At 36.8% G+C, this 23250-nt stretch overlaps 1 protein-coding gene across 5 annotated transcripts; it reads left to right on the forward strand.

Moving 5' to 3' along the window:
* The first annotated feature begins 1103 nt into the window (after positions 1–1103).
* Positions 1104–23035, forward strand: GDE1 (glycerophosphodiester phosphodiesterase 1). Of its 5 annotated transcripts, none has more exons than XM_056806572.1 (6): positions 1104–1640; positions 13653–13824; positions 16083–16188; positions 18705–18797; positions 21643–21854; positions 22353–23035. In XM_056806572.1, the coding sequence occupies exons 1-6, from the start codon at positions 1376–1378 to the stop codon at positions 22498–22500; spliced, it is 996 nt and encodes a 331-aa protein (XP_056662550.1). In that variant the 5' UTR covers positions 1104–1375; the 3' UTR covers positions 22501–23035. The 5 variants fall into 5 exon arrangements, with proteins under 5 accessions (XP_056662550.1, XP_056662551.1, XP_007498239.1 ...); XM_001366353.5 differs by having other exon boundaries at positions 1195–1636; positions 13649–13824; XM_056806574.1 differs by having other exon boundaries at positions 1505–1636.
* Positions 23036–23250: the final 215 nt, after the last annotated feature.

The raw sequence follows: 23250 nt of genomic DNA on the forward strand, positions 1-23250 counted from the left end.
AAAAAAAGTTTGAGAAGGGCGCGAAGGCTGAATTCTTAACGAAGTCATCTGTTATAGAAATTGTGTATATCTGTAGAGCTGGGAGGAACCTTACAGTGTTGTCTATGAAATTAATCTGGTATGGAACACTTTTGGACCCTAAAAACATTAACATGGCCATGAATGCTTGTCTAAGGGGTCCGGGTTCAAATCATTTCTTTGTTCTAAAGAGGCCCAGAATGTTTAAGATCTGATCTGTCCAAGGTCACATTGCTAAAAGTGACTTAGCTGAACGCAGTCATTTTACTAATAATGAATTACAGAGAATTTAGTTTGATCAATATCACACGCTGAATGAATAGAAAAGCTAGAACTAAGAAACCAAGGTTTCTTGAATGAATAAATAATATATTTATTAATTTTTTATTATATATATAATAATAAAATATTATTAATAATAAAAATAAATTTAAAAAAACCTTGAATGAATAAATGCATCAAAGTTCTCTTATATTCTCTTTTTCTCTATAAATATACTCTTTATCTCTCCTAAGAACACTACTTCATATTCTCCAGTGTCGTTTCTCTATAAACAAACTGGTTTAAAGATAGCATTTCAAGTATTAGAACATCTGTAGATTTTCATGGCAGATGAGGATTTCATTAAAAAGTGGAAACAAGAAGCAGACGATGGCAAAGCAGCCTTTTGGTTCTTCTGTAATGCCCTGCTTCTAGAGAACCTGTCTTTCAAAACTATTTCAATTCCTTCATTTCCCTAAGAAGTTTAAGTACCAATTTGTTGTGATTGCAGTGTCCACTTCTTTAATCATAACGATTATACAGAACACTTTAATATTTGCAAAATTGCCTTACAAATATTATCATATTTGATCCTCATAACAATTCGTGGAGGTAGGTGCTATTACTATCATCCCTTTTTTTTTTTTGCCGATGAGGAAACTGAGGCACTTGCACACAGAACTCTGATCTCTGAAAGCTGCATTTGAATTTCTGGGCCAGGTGCCTTAGCCACTGCGTCACCTAGTGGCGGCCCCTACATAATACGTGTGAGTGTACCAGAAAGGTTAATAACAGCGACAATCCCATGTCAGTTCTTCTGGAACTCGATCCTCCAAACTCGTTCCTGTTGCTATAGCAGCGGCTCCGCCTTGAATGCCCTGGAGTTCCGAGGCGCTGATTGGTCGGCAGAGAGATTCCCTTTCCGGATGTGCCGGGGCCAGCCATTGTGCGCGCCGGTGCCCTTTGCGGGTGACGGCTTCCTGAGCTCCGTGGTTCCCGCTGTCCCGCGCCTCTCTCTCTTCGCGGAGCCCGGCGGGTCCCGGGCTCTGTCCCGGAGGCTGCGGGTGCCGGTGCCGTCGCCGGCGCCGGCCCCGGTATGTGGCTCTGGGAGGAGCAGGGGGGCCTATTGGCCTCCTTCACCTTCCTGTTCCTGGTGCTGCTGCTGCTGACCCGCAGCCCCTTCAACTCCTGCCTCTTCGCTTTTAGCTTCTACCTGCTGCTGCGCTTCTTCAGCTACGAGCCGGTGCCCAGCCGCCGAGCCCTGCAGGTGCTCAAGCCCCGCGGTCGCATCTCCGCCATCGCCCACCGCGGGGGCGGTCACGATGCGCCCGAGAACACGCTGGCTGCGATTCGCGAGGTAGGTAAAGGGGGGCCCCTCCTGCTCCTCTCGTGGCGCCCCTGTGTGTTCGCACAACCCCACCCCCCCCAACACCACACACACGCACCTTTACCGTCCAGAGGAAATGGGACTTCTCTGTGGCCCTAGCTAAACTTCTCTGAGCCTCAGTTTCCTCTGGAAAACGGAAGCGGGGGTGGGGATGGGAGTGTGTATGATATGACGGTCTTCTGGTGATGGTCAATTATGATCACGTATAAGGAATGTGTTGCAAGTTTTATAGTGCTACATTATATCAGTGTGCATTATTTTATTATTATTCGTTATTAAAAATAGCTGTGTGGCTCAGTGAATGAGGCCTGAAATCTGAAAGACCAAAGTTCAGATGTGTCCCCAGTCATTTATTAATTGTATGATTACTGGTAATTCACTCAACTTTGGTTTTCCCGTTTGTAAAATGAATATGGAAGCCCCACCTCGAATCAAATATAAGGAAAACTGCAAATTTTACAGTGTATCAATATGCATTATTATTATTTATTATTAAAGCAATTAGGTGGTTTAATGGATAAAGACTGGACCTGAAGTCTGGAAGACTAGAGTTCAGATGTGGCCCCAGTCACTTATTAATTGCATGACTTCATGAAGAAAATCACTCAAACTCAGTTTTCCCATTTGTAAAATGAATATGAAAGCCTTACCTGTGAGGACTCAGTATCTTCTCTTAGGAACAGTTTGCAAATCTTGCAGTGCTAAATCAATGTCCATTATTATTAATTAGTTAAAGGCATCTAGTTGATTGTGGGTAAGAGTGCTGGGCTTGGAGTCAGGTAGACCAGAGATCAAAAGTTCAGGCAAATCACTCAATCTCAGTTTCCTGATTTATAAAATGAGGGATGGTAGGCCCAATTCCACTGGGTAGCTGTGAGCATCAAGTATGATGGTTAGGTTTTGTGGTATTCAACAGTTTCCAGCTCTGCCCAGCTCTTGGTGACCAGGTTTGGAGTTTTCTTGGCAGAGATGTGGTTTGCCATTTCCTTCTCCAGCTCACTTTTCAGATGAGGAAACTGAGGCTAACAGAGTTAAGTGACTTGTCCTGGGTCACACAGCTGAGGTCAGATCTGAACTCAGGACTCCAGACCCAACACTATCTACTGTGCCTTTTACCTGCCCCTATGAGGGTATGTAACATTTTGCAGATCTTACAGTGCTATATAATTGTAAATTATTACAATTAACTATTAAATGCAGTTGGGTGGTTCAGCTTATTGGACCTGGAGTCTGGAAGACCAAAATTCAAATGTTGTCAAATTTACTTTCTAATTGTATCACTGAGGGCAAATCTCTTGACCTCCGACTACTTCATTCCCCATTTGTGAAATGGTGGGGAGATGATAGCCCCTGTATTATAGGGTAGCTGTGAGCATCAAATATGATTTTGGTATAGGTAACACTTCATAACCTTTCTAGAACTATATAAACGTGAGCTATATTAATGATCTGTTTTCATCCCCTAGACTAGGAGTTCTTCCCCTTTTTTTGTGTCATGAATCCTTTTGGCATTCTGTTCTAATAACTCCCTACTCAGGGGTGGTTTAATGTTTTATGTTTTTAAGTCTATAAACTAAATAACACAAAGGAATACAAAGAAAACCAATTATTGAAGTTATCAAGATATTTGGAAGAAAAAAAAAAGAACCTCTGCTCTAGACTAATAGTCATGATGACCCCTGTGGTAATTCCTTAGCCATCCTAGGTGCCCTTTTCCCTGTGAGGAACTCCCATGACCTTTGAAATTCTTTAAAAAATTTTTTTCTGTTATTATGAAATTTCACAATTTGCCTCAAGGTATCATAAGTGAAATGTACTAGATAAGGTATTGGACTTTGGTATTCATGTGATCTGGGACTCTGTCAGTCCTTAGCTGTTTGTTCCTGGACAAATCACTTAAATATTCCAGGTCTTATTGGTTTTTTTTGTTTGTTTGTTTGTTTCTTGTTTGTTTATTTTTAACATATATAACGAAAGATAATAGTTGACATTTATATGGCTCTTTAAGGTTTGAAAAGCACTTTACAAATATTATCTAATTTTATTCTTACAAAAATCCTTCAAGGTAGTAGCTGTTATCTTGATTTTACAGATAAGGAAACTGAGATAGACCAAGGTTAGCTGACTTTCCCAGGGGCACAGTTAATAGATGTCTATATTAGGATTTGAATAGATCTTCTTGAGTGTGGGTCCTTCTGATAGTCTATGTTGCATAATTTCTAAACACAGGAACATGAATGATAAACAAAGTCTCCAGGCCATAAAGAATTAGTTTTATTGGGAGGCAGCTGGGTGGCTCAGTGGATTGAGAGTCAGGCCTAGAGATGGGAGGTCCTAGGTTCCAATCTGGCCTCAGACACTTCCCAACTGTGTGACCCTGGGCAAGTCACTTAACTCCCATTGCTTAGCCCTTACCACTCTTCTGCCTTGGAACAGCTCCAAGAGGGAAGGTAAGGGTTAAAAAAAAAAAAAGAATTAGTTTTATTGGGAGATGGCCAGTACACAATAAAGCTGGACTTATGGTCAAGACCAAAAGACCCTGAGCCCTATGAGAGACCTTCCTATATACCTCAGAGAATATCATAATTTAGGAAATAATCTAAGACAGTGATAAAAATAGAAAGATGTGGATTGGTTGAAGTAATCAAGAAATACTTCTCATTGGTAGAAAAAATCCCTTGGTGATGAATTGAAAGTGTGTGAACTGAGGCTGGCTTTACTCAGGCTTTTACTTTTATCCTTTTATTTCTTCTACTTAAAGTTATTATTAATAAATCTTATAAAATATAATACTTGGAGTTATTGGATATTAATTTTATTCTTACAAAAGTCACTTGATAGAAAAGTGGGGAGTGTTGGAGCCTGGACTAGTAACTCAAAGATTAGAATGGATGGTGTTGGGTGGTATCAGGTGTTAAACCCCAGGTCAGGCCTATTTCAAGACCATTATTATTGCTGAGAGTGCATGGTATAATAACATTGAGGCCAATGCTAAGCAGTTATTTACTTAATTCAGAACCTTAATACTTATATCAGGATAATCACCAAAAAAGCCTACTAAAATCATGACTTATGCTAACTATCTTATAATTACAATTATGATTATCTCAAGACTACTGCTAACATTAAAATCGAATCCTCATATAAGGGGATAGGGAATTTTTCTCTCACATCTACCACCTGCTTGCTTGCCTCTTTCCTATCCAGTTTTATGTTTTTTCAACCCTCCAGGCCTTTTTTTCTTTCCATAAGGTACAGCAGTGATTCCAAGGGCTTCACTAAGGGCCCAGTAAGAAGTAAAGTTTGAAGTCAGGAGACAGAAAAGAGTAGAAGACAAGAATGGAAGGGTATTAGTAGATATTAGTGTTTATGAGCCAGGTTGAAACTCAACATTCTCCCTCCTCCCTCACCTCCCCTTTGTGTATATGCCATAGGTTTGAAGTCTTTACAACTTCTTGTAGCCTTCATATGACTTTTTTCTACATCTGACGAATGCCTCATAAACTATCAATGATCTTAGAAGCATCAAAAAAGTAAAGAAAAGAAAAATGATAGGACTTAATTTTCTTCTGGGCAGCTAGGTGTCGAATCAGAAAGACTCATCTTCCTTGAGTTGAAATCTGACTCCAGACATTTACTAGATGTGTGAACCACGGGCAAATCACTATTTGCCTCAGTTTCCTCATCTTCAAAATGATCTAGAGAAGGAAATGGCAGGTCATTCTAGTATCTCTGCTAAAAAAAAACCTCAAATGTGGGGTCATGAAGAGTTAGATACAACTTAACAAATTTTCTTCATGATAAATATTATCAACAAATTTCATCTCCCAAATATATAACAAACTGTCTTAAAAGAATAGCACAGTGCTAGGTATATAGTAGATATTTAGTAAATCCTTGTTGGTTAATGTTCTGGTACATATGTATATATTCACACATGCACAATATATGTAGAATTCATATTGTAAAATGTTTAGGGACTTTTGTAAAATTGTTTATGTACATGCTATTCATGTTTTCAAGACAACCAAAAATGCCCATTATTTGCTTTCTTTGATATTTTACACTAAGCAGTATGCTTTTCTAGCAGAAAATGAAATTCCATTTGTTTCTTAAATAACAACAATACTTGGTGCAGTCTTTGATAGGAACAATAATTATTAGCACTTTAGCAATTTGAGTGTTATTCATAAGAAGAAATGATTGGCTTCTTGAAAAGTCATTTTATAGTGTAAGGTCTACAGTTAAAAAAAAATTTTTTAAGAACGAATGGTGCCTAGATCACTTATGGGCAATCTTTTGAGCTTGGTGTGTCAAAATTCACCAAAAAATCAAGTATAACTTGGGTGGTGTGTCACTTCGAGAAAAAAAACCATAATTTCACAATATTTATAGTTTAAGTAACAAAAATGTATAATTGTAACATATAACTATTTAATAAACCAAAAACTAATCATTTAACTTAACTGCTTAGTGACTTCTTTGTTCATCTGTCAGTTGGTTTCTTTTGTTGGTCTTGATATTATTTAACTTGTGTGGGGTGCCGTGAGCTATGATAAGTGAGGAGGAGGGGGAATTCATTAACTAACTTGCCTATTAGTGACATTTTTATTGCTGAATTTCATTGGCTAAATCTTAACTTGAAGGTTGGTATTTTGTATACTTCAAGCCCAAGCAAGCGCTACTAACTTCATCTGTCAATCTTTTTCTTTTGTTGGTTTTGATATTATTTAATGCTGAGAATAAGGTCTCACAAAAGTATGAAGAGGGGAAAATTGTGAGTAAAGCCATTGCTGTATTTTTCAGGGTGCTAAAAATGTCAGGTAATTGGTTCTAGGCACTCCTTCATTTCACATGGGCTGGAGCCCTGCCCAGTCTTCCACTGGACTGTCTCTGCCCCTCACCAGCCCTGGGCACTGTGCAGTGCTGCCTGCACACTCCTCCTCCCCCTCCCCCAAGGGAGCCCCACAAGCTCCAGCCGACTAGTGTGCACTGCCTGCTCACCCCTGCCCCTGCAGCCAGCATGTGGAGCAGCCTCCCCACCCCACCCAGGCAGCTCCCAGGCCCCAAGGCTTGGTGAGCCTGCATGCCACCACATGTCATTGAAAATGGCTATGCATGTCAGTGCTGACACGTATGTCATCGATTCATCATCATGGGTCTAGATACTGTGATAAACCTATGAAAGACATGGTCTTCACTCTAAAAGTCAGGAAGAGTACATCGTTTATTCCCATTTTGTTCTCTATTTTTTTCCTGTCTCCATTCTGGTTTCTATTTATGGTAGATTAAATCCTTAGCTCTTTACCATTTAGAACCAGGGAAGAAGTTTGGGAGGAGATACAATTTTAGAAAGATTATAAGTAAAACCAAGGAGGAGTCAAGTTGACAGGAAGGATGTATCACAGAATGAGACATATATTATAGACACTGGTGTGAAATCATTCCTTTCAAACCTGAGTCTCATTAAGGTGTTATTTTGGTTTATTTGATTTTTGTGTGTATAAATACAAGATCTAAAAGAAGAAAGAAATTGTCTCTCTAAAATAAGTTGGTGTCATCAGTCTTTTATGATGAGTTTTAAAAAATAAATTTGAAAACACAGTTTTTAGTAGAAGAAAATTAATCTAGTCCATTTGTACTTATGAACCCCAATTTCCTCCTTTTATCTTTTGCTTTTGAATAAGCATCTTATTTACTCAACCCAAGTTCGTAATCTTTTATCTTTTATAACAATTGGAAATATATACAAAGAGGAGTGTGTGTGTGTGTGTGTGTGTGTGTGTGTGTGTGTGTGTGTGTGTGTGTGTGTATTGAGTAATTAAGAGTTGCCTTAAATTAGTGCTTATATTTTGAGCCTGCCATATTCCTTCTTGCAAAAGACATTTGGGGTGGGGGGTGAGTATATCCATGGTTCTGTTGAAATTTCTACCTTCTTTCCTTAAAAGATTTATTATTTTAGATTTAGATATTTATTTAGATTTTCCTTAAAAGATTTTTAGAAATATTTAGACCACTGCATCATGGAAAGTACCAAATATCTAACTCATTTGGGATGACCAACAAAGTAATTGAATAAAATGCCCAAAATAGAAGAGAGATGAACAACCAAAAATAATCTCCAGCATTCTGGAATATTATAAAAGCTAGGGTAAACCTGCAAGTTGTGAGACTTGTCAATCTAGTGTCACTGTTTTAAAATTACTTTCAATTTAGTTTAATGAGTATATTAAATACTTCAGTGAGAAGAGAGGATTTTACAATGAAAAATATCCTCCAGGAGCTAAGACATGCACTCTAAATACATAAATAAATACAACATTCTTTAAGGAAGGAGAGAAGTACTAACAATTAGAATTAGGCAAGCCCTCCAATAGGAGGTGGTACCTGCCCTGAGTGCTTCCTGAAGGAAGCTAAGGATTCTAAAAGGTGATGAATATAACCATCTCAGGGTAGAGGCGACTTAGAGGTGGAGTTAGAAAGTTGAGTTCAGGGAACAGACTAGATTGGTTAGAATGTAGAGTCCATGCAGTGGGGTGATAAGATAGGAATCTGGAAAGATAGGCCAGAACTAAAAAAGTCTTTTAATGCCAAACAGGGTTTTTATCTTATCATAAAGGCAATAGGATTTTTAAGTAAGAAAGTAGCTTGAGCAGACCTGTAATGCATGGTAGCTTCAAATCAGCAACAACAAAAGTGTGCAATGTATTTTAAGTTTTTTTCAGAATTTTGAGGTAGTAATGAGTGCCTGTACAGTGTTTTTCCTTCATTTGAAGATTTACTGAGTTGTTACTATGTATATAGCACTGAATTAGTTTGTGATGAGAAGGGGCCTTTGAAAAGATTTTTTTTTTTTCTGTGATGCCATAAGATGGAAGACAGTTATCCAGAAAGCCCTGGATTTGAAGTCACAGTGCTTGGGTTCATTTCAGAGCTTTGTCACTTACTACCTGTTCAACCTGAGATGCCTCTGAGATAGGTTACTCTTCTCTCAAATGAAGAGGTTGGACCAGTCTCTAGTAAGGTCCTTTCCAATTCTGAATCTTAAGTTCTTAAGTTGGCCATGAAAATAGATATTATGATAGAACTGTTTCTTGTATCACTCATTAAAGAAAAATAGATTGCAACATGTATATAAAACATTTAACCTCTTGAAAGGCAGTAGGGGAGGAAAGAATTTCCTTTGACAGTGCTAAATTCAAGTAATAAAAATGGTAATGAAATATGAATTAGGATTTATTGGTGAATCTCTTTGTTTCTTTAACTGGGTTCAGGTGCAGAGAATTGGTAATTGCTATTGGTCTTATAAATTCTTAATGTTGGAACTTGGACTGTCACCTAGAAATAACTTTCGGTTATTTTCTAGGTTTGTAGATAATAAAGTAAGATGAACCTAATGAGGAAAAATATATAAAAATACAATAACATCTCCTAGTTTGGGCCTATCCACCCCTGAGCCTCCTCCACCCCAAGATGGCTATCTATACTCATCACCTTTTAGAATCCTTAGCTTCCTTCAGGAAGAGCCCAGGGCAGGCACCACCAACTATTGGAGGGCTTGCCCAGTTCTCCTGGTATGCTATTCTGTGATAGATAACCAGGTAATAAGGATGATATCTGTTGAAACTATGTACACGGGAACTACAATTATACCCCCTTTTAACTGATTGGCATCAAATAAAAATGACTCAGCAACTTTACAAGATGTACCTTTTAGGGTAGCAAATTGGTAATGACATCCCTTATGTAGAATATTTTAAATAAAGTTTTAAATACAATTTTTGTGCTTGAGAAAAATGACTAGAAAAAGTTTTGTCCTAAAAAAGATTTTAAGAAATAAACACAAGGGAGTAGAAACAGAAGAAAAACAACTGCTTGATCACATGGCTCAATGGGGATATCATTGGGATGCAGACTAAACCATACTGCAAATACTAATAATATGGAAATAGGTCTTGATCAATGATACATGTAAAACCCAGTGGAATTGCTTGTTGGCTACGGGAAGTGGGTGGGAGGAGGAGCAGGAAAGAAGCATGAATCATGTAACCATGGAAAAATATTCTAAATTAAATAAATAAATGAACTTTTAAAAAAGAAAAGAAATACAAGTTTAATGTGGAAATCATGAGAAACAGACATCCAGTTGATACTTAGAGGGGCTTGGCCTATGATAAATTATAACATTGAAGACTTCTCTTAAGACAATTAGCTATTATATATATATATATATATATATATATATATATATATATATATATATATATATATATATATATATATATATATATATATATATACTGTGCCATCTTTAACTGAGCTATTGGCTAACATTCAGTACAACTAACAAAACAAAATTTAAAACTGTCACCTAGGAACATCAGGGAGTTAAAGGTAATGAGGTAAACAAAAGAAATTGGCTCATCCTGGGTGTGCAAATAGAATGAGCTGTCTAATTGTCAGACCTTGGGGATTAAGCAGAGCTACCACATTAAACAAAGTGGATGGATAAACAGAACTGTTGCATAAACATTTTTGAGTTGTTAATAACAAATTTAGTCACCAGTTATTTTCAAAGGATAATCAGAGACATTTTAAGAACTATATGCTTTTCTATCTCCTTATTACTTGTTTGGTCTATAACTATTCCAGTCTCCTTTTCTGTCACATTGACTAGGGATGTTCCCATTTCTTTCCCTGCTGATACATGTGTTCTCTTCTTCCATATGATAATCTTTTAAAATTCAAAACTACATTTGACTAAACTATTCTGCATTAGGCATAATCTATCAGTTAATTTTCATTGTGAAGACTTCTTTTTTTTTAAACCCTCACCTTCTGTCTTAGAATCAATACTGTGTATTGGTTCTGAGGCAGAAGAATGGTAAGGTCTAGGCAATGAGGGTCAAGTGACTTGCCCAGGGTCACACAGCTAGGAAGTGTCTGAGGCTAGATTTGAACCCAGGACCTCCCATCTCTGGGCCTGGCTCTCAATCCACTGAGCCACCCAGCTGCCCTGGAAGTCTTCTTTTTAAAAAAAAATTTTTTTCTTAATTGCTGATCTCTTGTTTTTGAAATAAGGTTGACTATAATAAAACTTTGAATGAATCTAAATCTTCTGTCTCTAGAAGATATGCCACTGTACTAAGGAACCTGGTTTAAATAAAGTGTTCCTTTTTAATAAATTTATTTTTATTTTTTAAAAACTTCCCTTCTGTCTTGGAACCAATACCAAGGCAAAAGAGGGGTAAGAGCTCCATAGTGGGGGTTAAGTGACTTGCCCAGGGTCATACAGGTGGGAAATGGCTGAGACCAGATTTAAATCCAAGGTCTCCCCTCTCTGGGCCTGATCTTCTATCTACTGAACCACCTCTTTGTCCTAAATGTTCCTTTTCAACTAATACATTGAGATCTTGCTAAAGAGTTGTGCTTTTAAGTAATGTCAAAAACTGACATCAGTACTATTATGGGCTAAAAAATATCCACTTTTAACATCAAACAAAAAGTTCTTGGTTTAGTTCAACCAGTACCTCCTTCTTTCTCCTGAGACTATTGGGAAACAATTATTCTCATCTCACAGGAGTTACCAGTCTGTTAGCCTATTGTGGTAATCTTTATGTTTGTATTCATAAATAATAATGTTATTTCCTTATCACTACTACATATTATCATCAGAAAAATGCAAGCTTCTTTGTGTGTGCTATTACAGTCCACACTGCATACAGCAAAAATCTCTAAGTAGACTTTTAGTAACAAATGAGTTACCCCAGACAGCCTTATTTTAATCCCTTACCTTCTATCTTGGAGTCAATTCTATGTATTGGCTCCAAGGCAGAAGACCAGTAAGGGCTAGGCAATAGGGGTTAAGTGACTTGCCCAGGGTCACACAGCTAGGAAGTATCTGAGATCAGATTTGAACCCAGGACCTCCTGTCTCCAGACCTGGCTCTCAATCTACTGAACCACCCAGCTGTCGCCCTCCCCCCCACCCCCAGCCTTTTTAGAAAAATGGGCATATAAAAACAGATTTTACAGTTTTTAGAAGCAGCATCTTGAATGACTCAATTTTCTTTTGAACCTCATTACACTTAATTACCAACAATGGCAAAGTAGCTATTTCTCTAACATTTCAACTTTTCAAATTCCTCCTTTCCCCAATTGTATACCATAATTGCTAATACTTAGGGTAGGGTACAAAAGTACAAGGATAGAGAGAGGTTGGTCTTTTGATGCTGCCTAAGAAGTTACAGCATTTTGCACTGGCTAATAAAAAATTTTGTCTCCTTTTAGATTTTTTTCAAGTGCCAAACATACTTTTTATTCAGGCTCGCTAAAGTAGAATCATATAGATATGAGGTACAATTGCCCATTTGGTTATGTGCCTCAGCTTCCATTTAGCTTCACTGTAGAAAGGAGTACCTCTCTTCCATGCTATTTAATCATAATATAGTATGAATAACCCCATTACTTAGGGTTGAATAGAACATTGTTTTGTCGTGAAATTTGCTTTATCGTGGCAGGCTACAAGAATGATTTTTTTCAGATAGGCATTTTCTTTGCTCAATATAGTCTTTCTATTTTTCAAAATAGAAAGAAATAAAAGAATATTTTTCAAAATAGAAAGAATATATTGATTTTCAATTTTAAAAGCTCATATTGATGTAAAGAATAATTGATTTGCCCAGGGTCATACAATTAGAGTATGGAAGTCCTCCTACCTTTAAGTCATTGAACCACTTAGCCTGCCCTTCAATATATTTTTAATTAAGGACCAACTATCTCAGGTCTGTGAGAGATTGAGGCAAGAGTTCTCAGCCTGAAATTCGAAGAGACCTAGGCTCAAATCCCAGCCATGATGTTAATTCAAAAAAAGTAGCATGGTGACTATAGATGATGACAGCACCTGCATTCTTAATCTCGTTCACCCTCAATTTTGTCATCTGTACAATAAGGATAATAATTCTTACACATTACCTAGCTCACCAGGATTATGTTGAGGAAAGCACTGTATAAACCTTAAAGTGCTGTATAACTAAATTGTTATCATTGCCCCTTAAAGTCATTTATTCCACTTTTAGACAGTCTAATTATTAGGAAATTTGTCCTTACAGCTAGTCTAGATTAACACTTCTCCAACTTCCACTTTTTTTTTAACCCTTACCCTCTGTCTTAGAATCAATACTGTGTATTGGTTCCAAGGCAGAAAGAGAGGTAAGAACTAGGCAAATGCCTTACCCAGGTCACAGAGCTGGGTTTTGAACCTGGATTTGAACCCAGAAACTCCTGTCTCCAGGCCTTTCCACTGAGTCACCTATTTGCCCAAGCTTTCACTATGGGGTCAAACAGAAAAGACGACCTTTCTTCTAAATTATACGTTTTCAAATACTTTAAGATCATATGCTATCTACCTGTTAAGTTTCCTTGAAACAGAATTCCTCCAACAAAGTGATGAGCTTGTCAAATCCTTCCTAAGATGTGGTGCCAAGAATTGAACCCAGTACTACCTACAAACTCAAGGCCCAAGGTCTTCATTTTGGTCCAGGCCCTAAACTATGGTGACTTACATTGGGCTGGCTACTTTCCTTCAGCAGTGCCTCGCCCTTCGCCCTCACCAAATATTAATACGTAGCTGGGTGGCTCAGTAGATTGAGAGCCGCCTAGAGATGGGAGGTCCTAGGTTCAAATCTGGTCTCAGACACTTCCTTGATGTGTGACGCTGAGCTTAACTTAACACTTAACCCCCATTGCCTAGCTCTTACCACTCTTCTGCCTTGGAACCAAAGGTAAAGGCGTAATATATAATATGTTTGTGTGTGTGTATAAATATAAATACATAGTTGCCCAGTGTCCCATCACCTCAGTGTTCTGTTCCCTCTTCCTCAAGCTAGTTAATCAAACTAATATTTCAGAATGGATTAGTTTTTTAGCTAAAAAATAACATTTGTGGTCATTTGACAATAATATTATTAATGTTTTTGTTAAGGCAGCTAAGAATGGAGCAACAGGTGTGGAGCTGGACATTGAATTTACGGCAGATGGTGTTCCTGTCCTAATGCATGATGAGACAGTAGATAGGACTACTGATGGAACAGGTCGTTTGAGTGATTTGACATTTGCTGATGTTAGAAAACTTAATCCAGCAGCAAACCACAGATTGAAGTAAGTACATATCCATTTCTTTAGCTGTTTTTTTCATTGGTTTGGAGATTGATGGAAGATATTCTATGCAGAAGATAACTGCCATAAATTTGGAAGTGACCTTAAAAGTCTCTCTGGTATATGTACCTTGCTACTTTCAGGAATATCAGCAAAGATGGAAGTGTAGCATATAATAGCACTCTCTTGTCTGTTCACCTTCATTTATGTAGTATAATTGCATCAGTTACTTTAAATTTTATATATTTCTATTTCCCAAGATTTTTATTAACTCTTATTTTGTAAAACCTCAAAGTTATCCATGTTTTTCAGGCTAAAAATTGAACATATGCTATGTATTGCTTCACTGAGAAACTTAAATTAACTTTACTGTTGATGCTTAGTGTATGACTCCTAGATTCTTTTCTGTTTCACTTACACTAAGTTACACTAAGGCAATGATTTTTATTTGTGGAAGTTGTTTTTACCTCCTTGATAATTACTTTGCACTGGTTCCAAATTAACATCATTGTATTTCTATCTCCTTACTTCTCCAAATAATAAAATGTAAACAAAATTCATTTCTAAAGCATAACCCATTCTCCTTGACTAATCTTCATTGGCAAATTTAATAAGCATACTTCATCAGTGATTTAATCATTCAAGTTAAAATTCATGAAAATATTAAACAGGCCTATAGTCGAGGCTTCCTGTTTTCTATACCCAGGGATAAAATATATTCAGGGATACCCTGAATATATATTCCTAGCATACAGGGAACCCCCATTAACCTAGTTCCTTCAATACCTTAAGATGATTGTGACCTTATTTTCCCAGAGCAATTATAATAAAGGCACAAAAAGAATTTCAATAAGAATAGAAAATACAATTCCTATACTGATTCCTTGTGTTTACTGTTCTGACCATTGCAGCTTCCCAGAGTCAGCTATATCAGTGCTTTTGTTATTAGCCTAAAATGGACTTGGGGATAAGGCTTTTGCTTTAAAAAAAAAAAAAAATACACACACACACACACACACACACACACACACACACACATATATTATTAAAACTGATTTTCCCCCTTCTTATCTAAACAAAGATAAGATAGTGTTTGGTCTTCATTTTCTTTTAGTCCATATCTGAAAGAAGTATTTGTTGGCCTTCTACATCAAAATCATACACATCTTGGTGTAGAAGTGGGCCTTTGTTCTCAAATGGCACAACTATAGAGAATAGTTTGGCTGAGTCATATCTAGCCTAAAAGATTTCAGTGTATAGGCCAGGAGACATACCACTTATCCTTCTTCTGATGAGCAGACTAACTAAATAAAACTTTTTATTTAAACTAAAAAAAACTAAATAAACTTTTTAAAAGTTTATTTAATTAATTAGAATTTTTTTCCGTGGTGTCATGATTAATGCTTTTTTCTTCCTCTCCTCCCTCTTGACCTCCTGGAGCCGATGAGCAATTTCACTATGTTATACATGTATCATTGTTCAAAACCTATTTCCATATTTTTAATATTTGCAATAGAGTGATCATTTAAAGTCCAAATCCCCAATCATATGCCCATCAAACCATGTGATCAATCATATGTTTTTCTTCTGGGTTTCTACTCTCACAGTTCTTTCTCTGGTTGTGGATAGCGTTCTTTCTCAGTCCCTCAGAATTCAGACTAACTAGTTTTAAAGAGGCTCATCACCAGTTTGACTGCAATGATAAATTTGAAGGCCACAGTAATTCTTAAAGACTGCTCACTAAATATAGAGGAATTGAAGATTTTCCTTTGATAGAAGGGGTACCCATGTAATAAAATGCTAAGTTCTTAAAGAATTGAAGTATTGAAACAGTTCTTAGATAGTTGAAAGCTGCCTCTCAGCTTTCAAAAGTGACATCTCCTGTTTATTGGGACATTTGGTCAGTCCTAAAGTGTGCTTAGAATTCTTTGAAAATAGCATTAAAAAAAAAGAAAATAACATATATATCCCCCTTTTTATAAGCTTACTAACCATAGATTTACTAATTTAGTGGAAGCTTCCAGTCTTCCTAAAAAGTGAAATGATTTAACCTAGTTATAGTCTGTCCAAGACTCTATACTCTATAGTTGTTTGGTTCATATTACTTTAAAATTCTCTTTAATTGGACATGGTTGAGCAAAATAAATAAGGGCTAATGCTATTTCCTATGGATTGCAAGAGAGAAGAAATTGATTCAGCTAAACTCTTCTTTATCTTTTCTTTTCCTGTGATATTCTACCTTATTTCCTTCCATTTTATAGGAATAATTTCCCTGGTGAAAAAATACCTACTCTGAAGGAAGCCATTGTGGAATGCCTAAAGCATAACCTCACAATCTACTTTGATGTCAAGAGCCATGCAACTATGGTACAGTTTTTATGGCATAATGTGGGACTTCATTCACTTTAAAAAATTTTATTTAACCACCAGTCATCTCCAAAATTAGTAAGAAAAAATGTGATTTTTATCATAAATGTATTTTTAATGCAGATGTATCCTACTTTTAAAAATCCCACCACAAAGATTTACAAATTCATAGGATAATTAATATAGGAAATAAATTGTTTCAAAGTTCTTAATTACTTCTTAGTGGGGAAATCCAGATATTCTGGCATATCAGGAAGAGTGGGGGGTGTGTGTGTCAGAAAAGAACAGGCCATTTTTATTAGTAAAGAATTTATAAGGACTCGTGATCAGATCTACATCTCTTAATGTAATTTTATCCAGAGACTTAGTTAAGTAAACAGTTTAAAGATTAGAAAAAAAAATTACTCAAATAAACTACTTTAAAACTAACAACTGTAAGTTTCTGATGCCCATTGTGAGGCCAATTGCTTCTGACCAATAAATTTAGTATTCCAGAACCCAGAATATTTAGGATATTCCTTCAGACAGTTTACAGAGTATTTTTCCTTTCATGTGGATATAGTCCCTAGAAAACATGATTTCTGGTACAGTATTTTTTTTCACATACCTAAGAACATTCTTTTATTAGGAAGTCACTGTATATTCTTTAAATGTTTCTTTTTAAAAGATTTGGTAAATTCTTAAGTTATCTTTTTATATCCTGGAAGTTTTGTTTTATATCCTAGAACCAACATTTTTTTCCCATGAAGGTATAGTCCATTATTATAATGAAAATCATTGGTGAAACATCACTCAGTTTGTTCCTTTATAGACAACTTTCAAGAGTATATCTTTTTAGGGGCAATGAGGTGGCTTAGTGGATTGAGAGCCAGGCCCAGGGGCAGGAGGTCCTGGGTTCAAATGTGGTCTTGGACACTAGCTCCCTGTGTGACCCTGGACAAGTCATGTAACAACCATAGCCCTTACCACAGTTCTGCCTTGGAATGAATATATAATATTGATTCTAAGATGAAAGATAAGAGTTGGGTATGTTTATTTAAAAAAAATAAAATACATCCATACTTAAAGTAAAATTTAGGGGTGGTTGTTTTCCTCTTTTTTTTCCTTCGTTTAAATGGAACAGGGAGGTACTTGTTCTATCTAAACAATATTTTGTTTGCTGATTTTATTATATAACACGATATGTTTAATTACTAGACAAACCCAGAGGACAGCCATTCTCATGTATTGGAAAGGCTCAGTTGCTTCTGTGAAGGGAGTGAGAACGGAAATAAGATTCCTGGTGAATTCCTAGAGCATTGAGAGTAGAGAGGTTTGGCCACCTATCCAGGATCCACTCTCTTCCTCTTTATTCCTTTACCTTCCAGTATTCAGAGCTGTTAGGTTACCTCTATTTTTAGTAATAACCACTAGAACAGTAACTTTAAGAGTTAAATGTTTGAAGGTGTTTGGTGATTTTGTTTTTTAAAAGTTTTCAGACTAGTAAAAAATAAAAAGATATCTATGTAGCAAATTGTACCAAATCTAATTTATGTACCAAGGAGCACCAAATTTTATTTAAATGACTTGGGCATACATAAAAATTGAGCTATCGAAGGAAAATAAAACAGTATGTAGAATTGAAACTCATATACTATTGAGGGATTAAAAAAAACTTTTGTCTGTATAAAGGCAATTCTCATTCAGTAGTAAAAGGAAGAAGAGGTTTGGATCATTTCTGAATCATTTATATGGAATTCGTATGGCTTATATTTGAATGTTCCATAAGTGGCCTTCTAAAAATTTCCCATATTTCAAATAAAATAATGAAACCATACAGTACCTATTGGGAAAGCTAAAGGATTACCCCATTCCCTACCCTATTCATCTCTAATTCACTCAGGCCTAGAAACTGATGGAATCACTCTTGATAGGATATTAGAACCAGAATAGACCATAAAGATAAAATTGAGTCTACTCATTTTGTAGATGAAAAGAAGCCCAGAGAGATGAGGTGATTTCTTCATGGTCACTGAGCAGGAATTGGAGCAAATTAGAGCCTGATTCCCCTGTGCTCCTGTCCTGTGCCATTCATGCCTTTTCTCACATACCTGGGCTTTGGCCTGAGGAGAACTTTCTGACCTCTGATCCCCCCATTTTCCTAGAAGATGATTATCATGGAAATGTTTATCAATTATTTTGGCCTAAAGGTTAAACCAGGATATGGGGGAAGGAATTTCAAACCTTTCCTTCCAGGAGCTTCCCACCTGTACAATGAAGAGGTGAGACTATCAGCAAAGAAGTAGAAAACAAAGTAGCAATGCCACAGCTTCTATCCTTTGTGATGTGAGTTTAAACATTTGAGATTTTACTGTATTTCTTTCAACATCTCACCCTGGTGCCCTCCCTCCCACCCCATGTGATAACCTCTGAGTAATTTGGCAGTGCTATAGACAATGTGTAAGTAATGAATGCTTGTTGACTGACACATTTGAAATGGCTTTATACAGACGAATCTCTCATTTTCTTCTCTATAGGCTGCTGATGCTCTAAAACATATGTATATGGAGTTTCCTAAGTTATACAACATCAGTATTGTCTGCTCTTTCATGCCAGAAGTGATCTATAAGGTGAAATATAATATTATTTTAAATTACTTGAGATCTGTGTGGATAGGAGTTAGCATAGGTATTCAATGAATTTGCCCAGTTGAAGTGAAGTAGTGTCCCCCTTTGTGTTAAATAGCAGCCATTTTTCAGAATGAGTCAGGGGCTTAGTCTTTGATAATGGAATGGAGGAGCATCACTAACCACAACCTCTGGGGGGATTAACTGGCACAGTTTTAGTAGTGAACTTTACGCAGATGATTCAGTTATTCAGTAAATCAGAATTCATTAAGGACCTGCCATGAACCAGCCACTTGTGCTAGGTGATGGAGATCCAATTATGATGACTTCAGTAATCTTTACTTTCAAGACACTTGTGCTCTAATAGGGAAAACAAGAGCATATATAAGTTTATACAAAATAAATATAAAGAGCAAATGAAAGGCTGTGTGTTACAAAGTAGTACTTGAACTAAAAGAAGAGGGATTCTGTGAGATAGAGGTTAAGAGTAAATAAGTACACTCAAGGCATAAGGGTAGCCAGGACAAGGGCACAGAGATGGGAGATGGAGCATCATGTTTGAGTAACAGAAGACTAGATAAAACTGCAGGGTGCAGGGAGCAGAGTAATATCTATTGAAGGGATAAAATTAGATTATAAGGCAGTGAGGCGACTTAGGCCTGGAGATGGGATGTCCTGCATTCAAATAGGACCTCACACACTTCCCAGCTGTATGATTCTGGGCAATCACCTTTACTGCTCTTCTCCCTTGCAACTGATACTCTATAGATTCCAAGACAAAAGCTAAGCATTTAAATAAATTAATAAGTAAAAATAGATTAGGACCAGGTTTTGAAGGGCTTAAATAGGTAAATAGGAGTTTGTATTTTTGCCACAGGAGCAAAAGAAAGCCACTAGCATTTACTAAATATAGGATCAAAAGAGTCAGAGCTATGCTTAAGGAAAATCATTTTGGTAGTAGTGTGGAGGAAAGACTGGTATGGGAAGAGATTTAAGGGTTCAGAGAACAATTAGGTCATGTCAGTAATCTAGTTAAAAGGTGATGAGGGCTTGAATGAAGGTAGGGTGACTGAGATGAATAAAACGTGAGAAATGTTAAGGAGGGAGAAAGAACAAGATTTGTCAACTAGAATGGATGTATGTGGTGGAGGTAAAGTGAAAAGCCAAGGATAACAGTGAGATGATGAACTGGGGCAACTGAAAGAATGGTGGTGGTGCCTTTCATAGAATAGGTAGTTTGTGGACTTTTGAAGAAGGAAAATTGAGTTCTATTTTGAACATGGTGAATTTGAAATGTTTCTAGGACTACCAGTTTGAAGTGCCCAAAAGATGAAGTTGTACTAAAGCTCGGGAGAGAGACTGGAGCTAAATATATTGAACACAGACATGATAAATCCATGAGTGAACTGATGAAGTCACAAGAGAGTGTGTAGGAAGAGAAGAGGGCCCAGAATAGTCTTGGGGAACTATGGGGATTATGAATGATAAGCCAATGGAGAAGATGTAGGAGAGTGATCATACAGATAGGAAGACAACCAGAAAAGAGTAATGTCATGAAAACCTAGAGAGAGGAAAGTATCTAATAGGAGACAATGGTCAACAGTGTCAAGTTCAGTAGATGCTAGGGGAGAGAATAAGCATTTATCAAATACCTACCGTGTACCAGGCATTGTGCTAAGCACTTTGCAAATTATCTCATTTAATCATTAATTGAGAATATTAAAAAAAAAAAAAAGACCTGTAGATTTGGCAATTAAGAGACTGCTAATAATTTTGGGGAAAAGTTTCATTTGACTTCTGAGGTTGAAAGGTAGGTTGCAAAGATTCTAGAAGAGTTGAACTAGAAATCTGTAGGTGAAGATGAGAAGAAATAGGTTCTTGGACACAGATTGGCTTTAGCAAAGAGAAGAACCACTTCATCAGAGAGTGGGGGGAAGATGTCAAAGTTTTGAAATGAGAATGGAAAACAAGGGTAGATCTCTCATCAAATCCATAAAAATAAAAAATAAGATCTTCAGCTGAGGGAAGGAGAGGGGAGGAAGAGTTTGAGGCATGGGGAGAGAAGAGAGGTTTGGAATAGTTTCTCTTAGGAGATAGAAATCTGGCTAGAATCTTCATTGATATACGTTAACATTTTTTAATCCTCAGTATTACTAAAAATGCTGTAACTTATAATTATTTTAAATTTTCTAATTTTTTAAAGGAGTCTTTGTTAGTATCATTTCATACAGTTTGCTGAAAAATTGTCAACCTCACACTCAAAGTACTTGAGCATAAATAGAAGAGATTTCCAAGCTCATCTGTCCTAGAGGTGTCAGACACACAGTAGGTTAACTTGTGGTCCACAACACTCCCCAGTGCAGCCTCAACCAGACTAAAATATATTTGGGAAATATTTAACAAGATAAATAAAAATAGAATAAAACAGAAATAAAAAGCGAATTCAAGATGACCCACTGGGATCCTTATGTACAGTTTAATGGCCCATTTCTTTTTAAATCTGACATCCCTGGTGAACTCCTCATTTTACATTGGGGAAACTTGAGCTCTACATAAGTGAAAATGACTTTTGTAAAGTCATAACACAACGAAGAATTTTTATAATTTAATTTACCCAAAAGAAAGGGGATGGGGAGAAGGAGAAGGAAGTGGGGATTAGGACATTAACTAGGAAAACAGCCTGCCACTATAGGGTCTTATTGAAATTTGGGGCTCTTCTGGGCAAAAAAAGAGGTAATCCATCGTTGACTTTGTAATATCAATTGGGTTGAATATATTCACCAAATTTAAAGGCATAATTTAAAATGTTTTCCTTCATGACAGCTCATTGTGCAAAATTCTCTTTCAGATGAGGCAGGCAGACCGTAATGTTGTAACAGCTTTAACTCATAGACCTTGGAGCCTTAGTTATTTTGGAGATGGGAAACGGCGCTTTGATTCTCTTTGGAAGCATTTTTCATATATGCTGCTGGACATTCTCCTAGATTGGAGTTTGCATAATATCTTGTGGTACCTGTGTGGAATTTCAGCCTTCCTCATGCAGAAGGATTTTGTGTCTACGTAAGTTGAAAATTTTTATCATGTCTCATCACCCTGCTCTGAAGCTTTGAAGGAAGAAGAAAGATTTTTCTTATTGGAAGTTTCATTGGCATGGCTATACACATGGCTTTATAGCTCTTTTTAAAAACTGGGGCAAAGTGAAGAGATTGTAGCTGTGAAATAGTGAAATGAGCTGCATCTTCCCTTCTCCTGTGTCCTTTCTCCCACTAAATCACAACTTTTCCCCAGGAAACCTTCTATTCTTGAATCCCTCAACCTCTGACAGTTATGAAGTTGTATCTTTCGATTGATTGCATGTTTTTAAGTCTTATTGCTCTTAATAGATTATAAACCCTTTGAAGGTACAGTCCATTTTATCTTTATTCCATATTCCCAAGCATTCTTTACCCTGCTTATTGTAAGTCAATGCCTAGTAACTGCTCTAGCTATAAAAGATAGTTGGTCATATCCTAATAGGCTGTCTTTCTGTCTATGTGTCTCCCCCTCCCTCTCTCTCAGGGCCTATTTGAAGAGGTGGTCGGCTAAAGGGATTCATGTTGTTGCTTGGACTGTGAATACCTATGATGAGAAAAAATTCTACGAAGACCATCTTCACTCCAGCTACATTACTGACAGCATGTTAGAAGACTGTTACCCTCATTTCTAGATCATTACTTTTTCAAGGACTCTGGTTTCAGAAACCTCTGCTATCCTTATTCAGGGAAATCTAAATACCTGGACACAGCCCTGAGTTCTTGAGGATCAGGTGGCTCACAGACACATTAGTCAGAAATTGCATTTTAACTTGAATCAGAGCCCAGTGGTGTGGTCAACACCAAACTCTGTATTGTGCTTGAGTTCGTCATGGCTGATCTTGGGAAATTGGGTCTGTCAGGAGGTTTGCCACTGCTTGCCCCTAATCCAACTGAGTTATATACAAATACTCAGTAGTGATAAGCACAGATTCGTGTAATTTGTACATGTAAAAATGACTGCAAATGAATGAGAAATGCATGTTAACTCAGACTGAATTTTTCTTACTTTTCACCCTTAACGTATTCTTCCACTATTTGTATTTGGCCATGTCAAACTTTGTATTATGGAAGTCAGATTTAGGAACCATACTAATAAAATTGTTCGAATGTATAATAAGCATACAGCACCCTAGGTAATAAACAATTTGAGAAAGATACTGAATGCAATATAGTGAACAGAGTTTACTTTTTCATGTTAATACAAGACCCCATCAAATGTATAAGCTTAGACATGTTAATTATTAACATGGCAATTTAAACACAAATTATACAAAAGTATGGGAATTGCCAGGAAAGATTGCTAAAAAGCAATTGTGAGATTTTATTTATACATATATAAACATAAACTGTACTACCTAATGGTACAGCAAATGCCAATCTTT

This window comes from Monodelphis domestica, chromosome 7 (assembly GCF_027887165.1).
Source record: "Monodelphis domestica isolate mMonDom1 chromosome 7, mMonDom1.pri, whole genome shotgun sequence".
Lineage (NCBI taxonomy): Eukaryota > Metazoa > Chordata > Mammalia > Didelphimorphia > Didelphidae > Monodelphis > Monodelphis domestica.

Bases quoted from the DNA above. Each gene is read 5' to 3' on its own strand.
- GDE1 (XM_056806572.1), top strand. From the start codon at position 1,376: ATGTGGCTCTGGGAGGAGCAGGGGGGCCTATTGGCCTCCTTCACCTTC. The intron at 13,825-16,082 runs GTAAGTACATAT...TCCATTTTATAG, and splicing joins GCAGCAAACCACAGATTGAA to GAATAATTTCCCTGGTGAAA. The intron at 16,189-18,704 runs GTACAGTTTTTA...TCTTCTCTATAG, and splicing joins TCAAGAGCCATGCAACTATG to GCTGCTGATGCTCTAAAACA.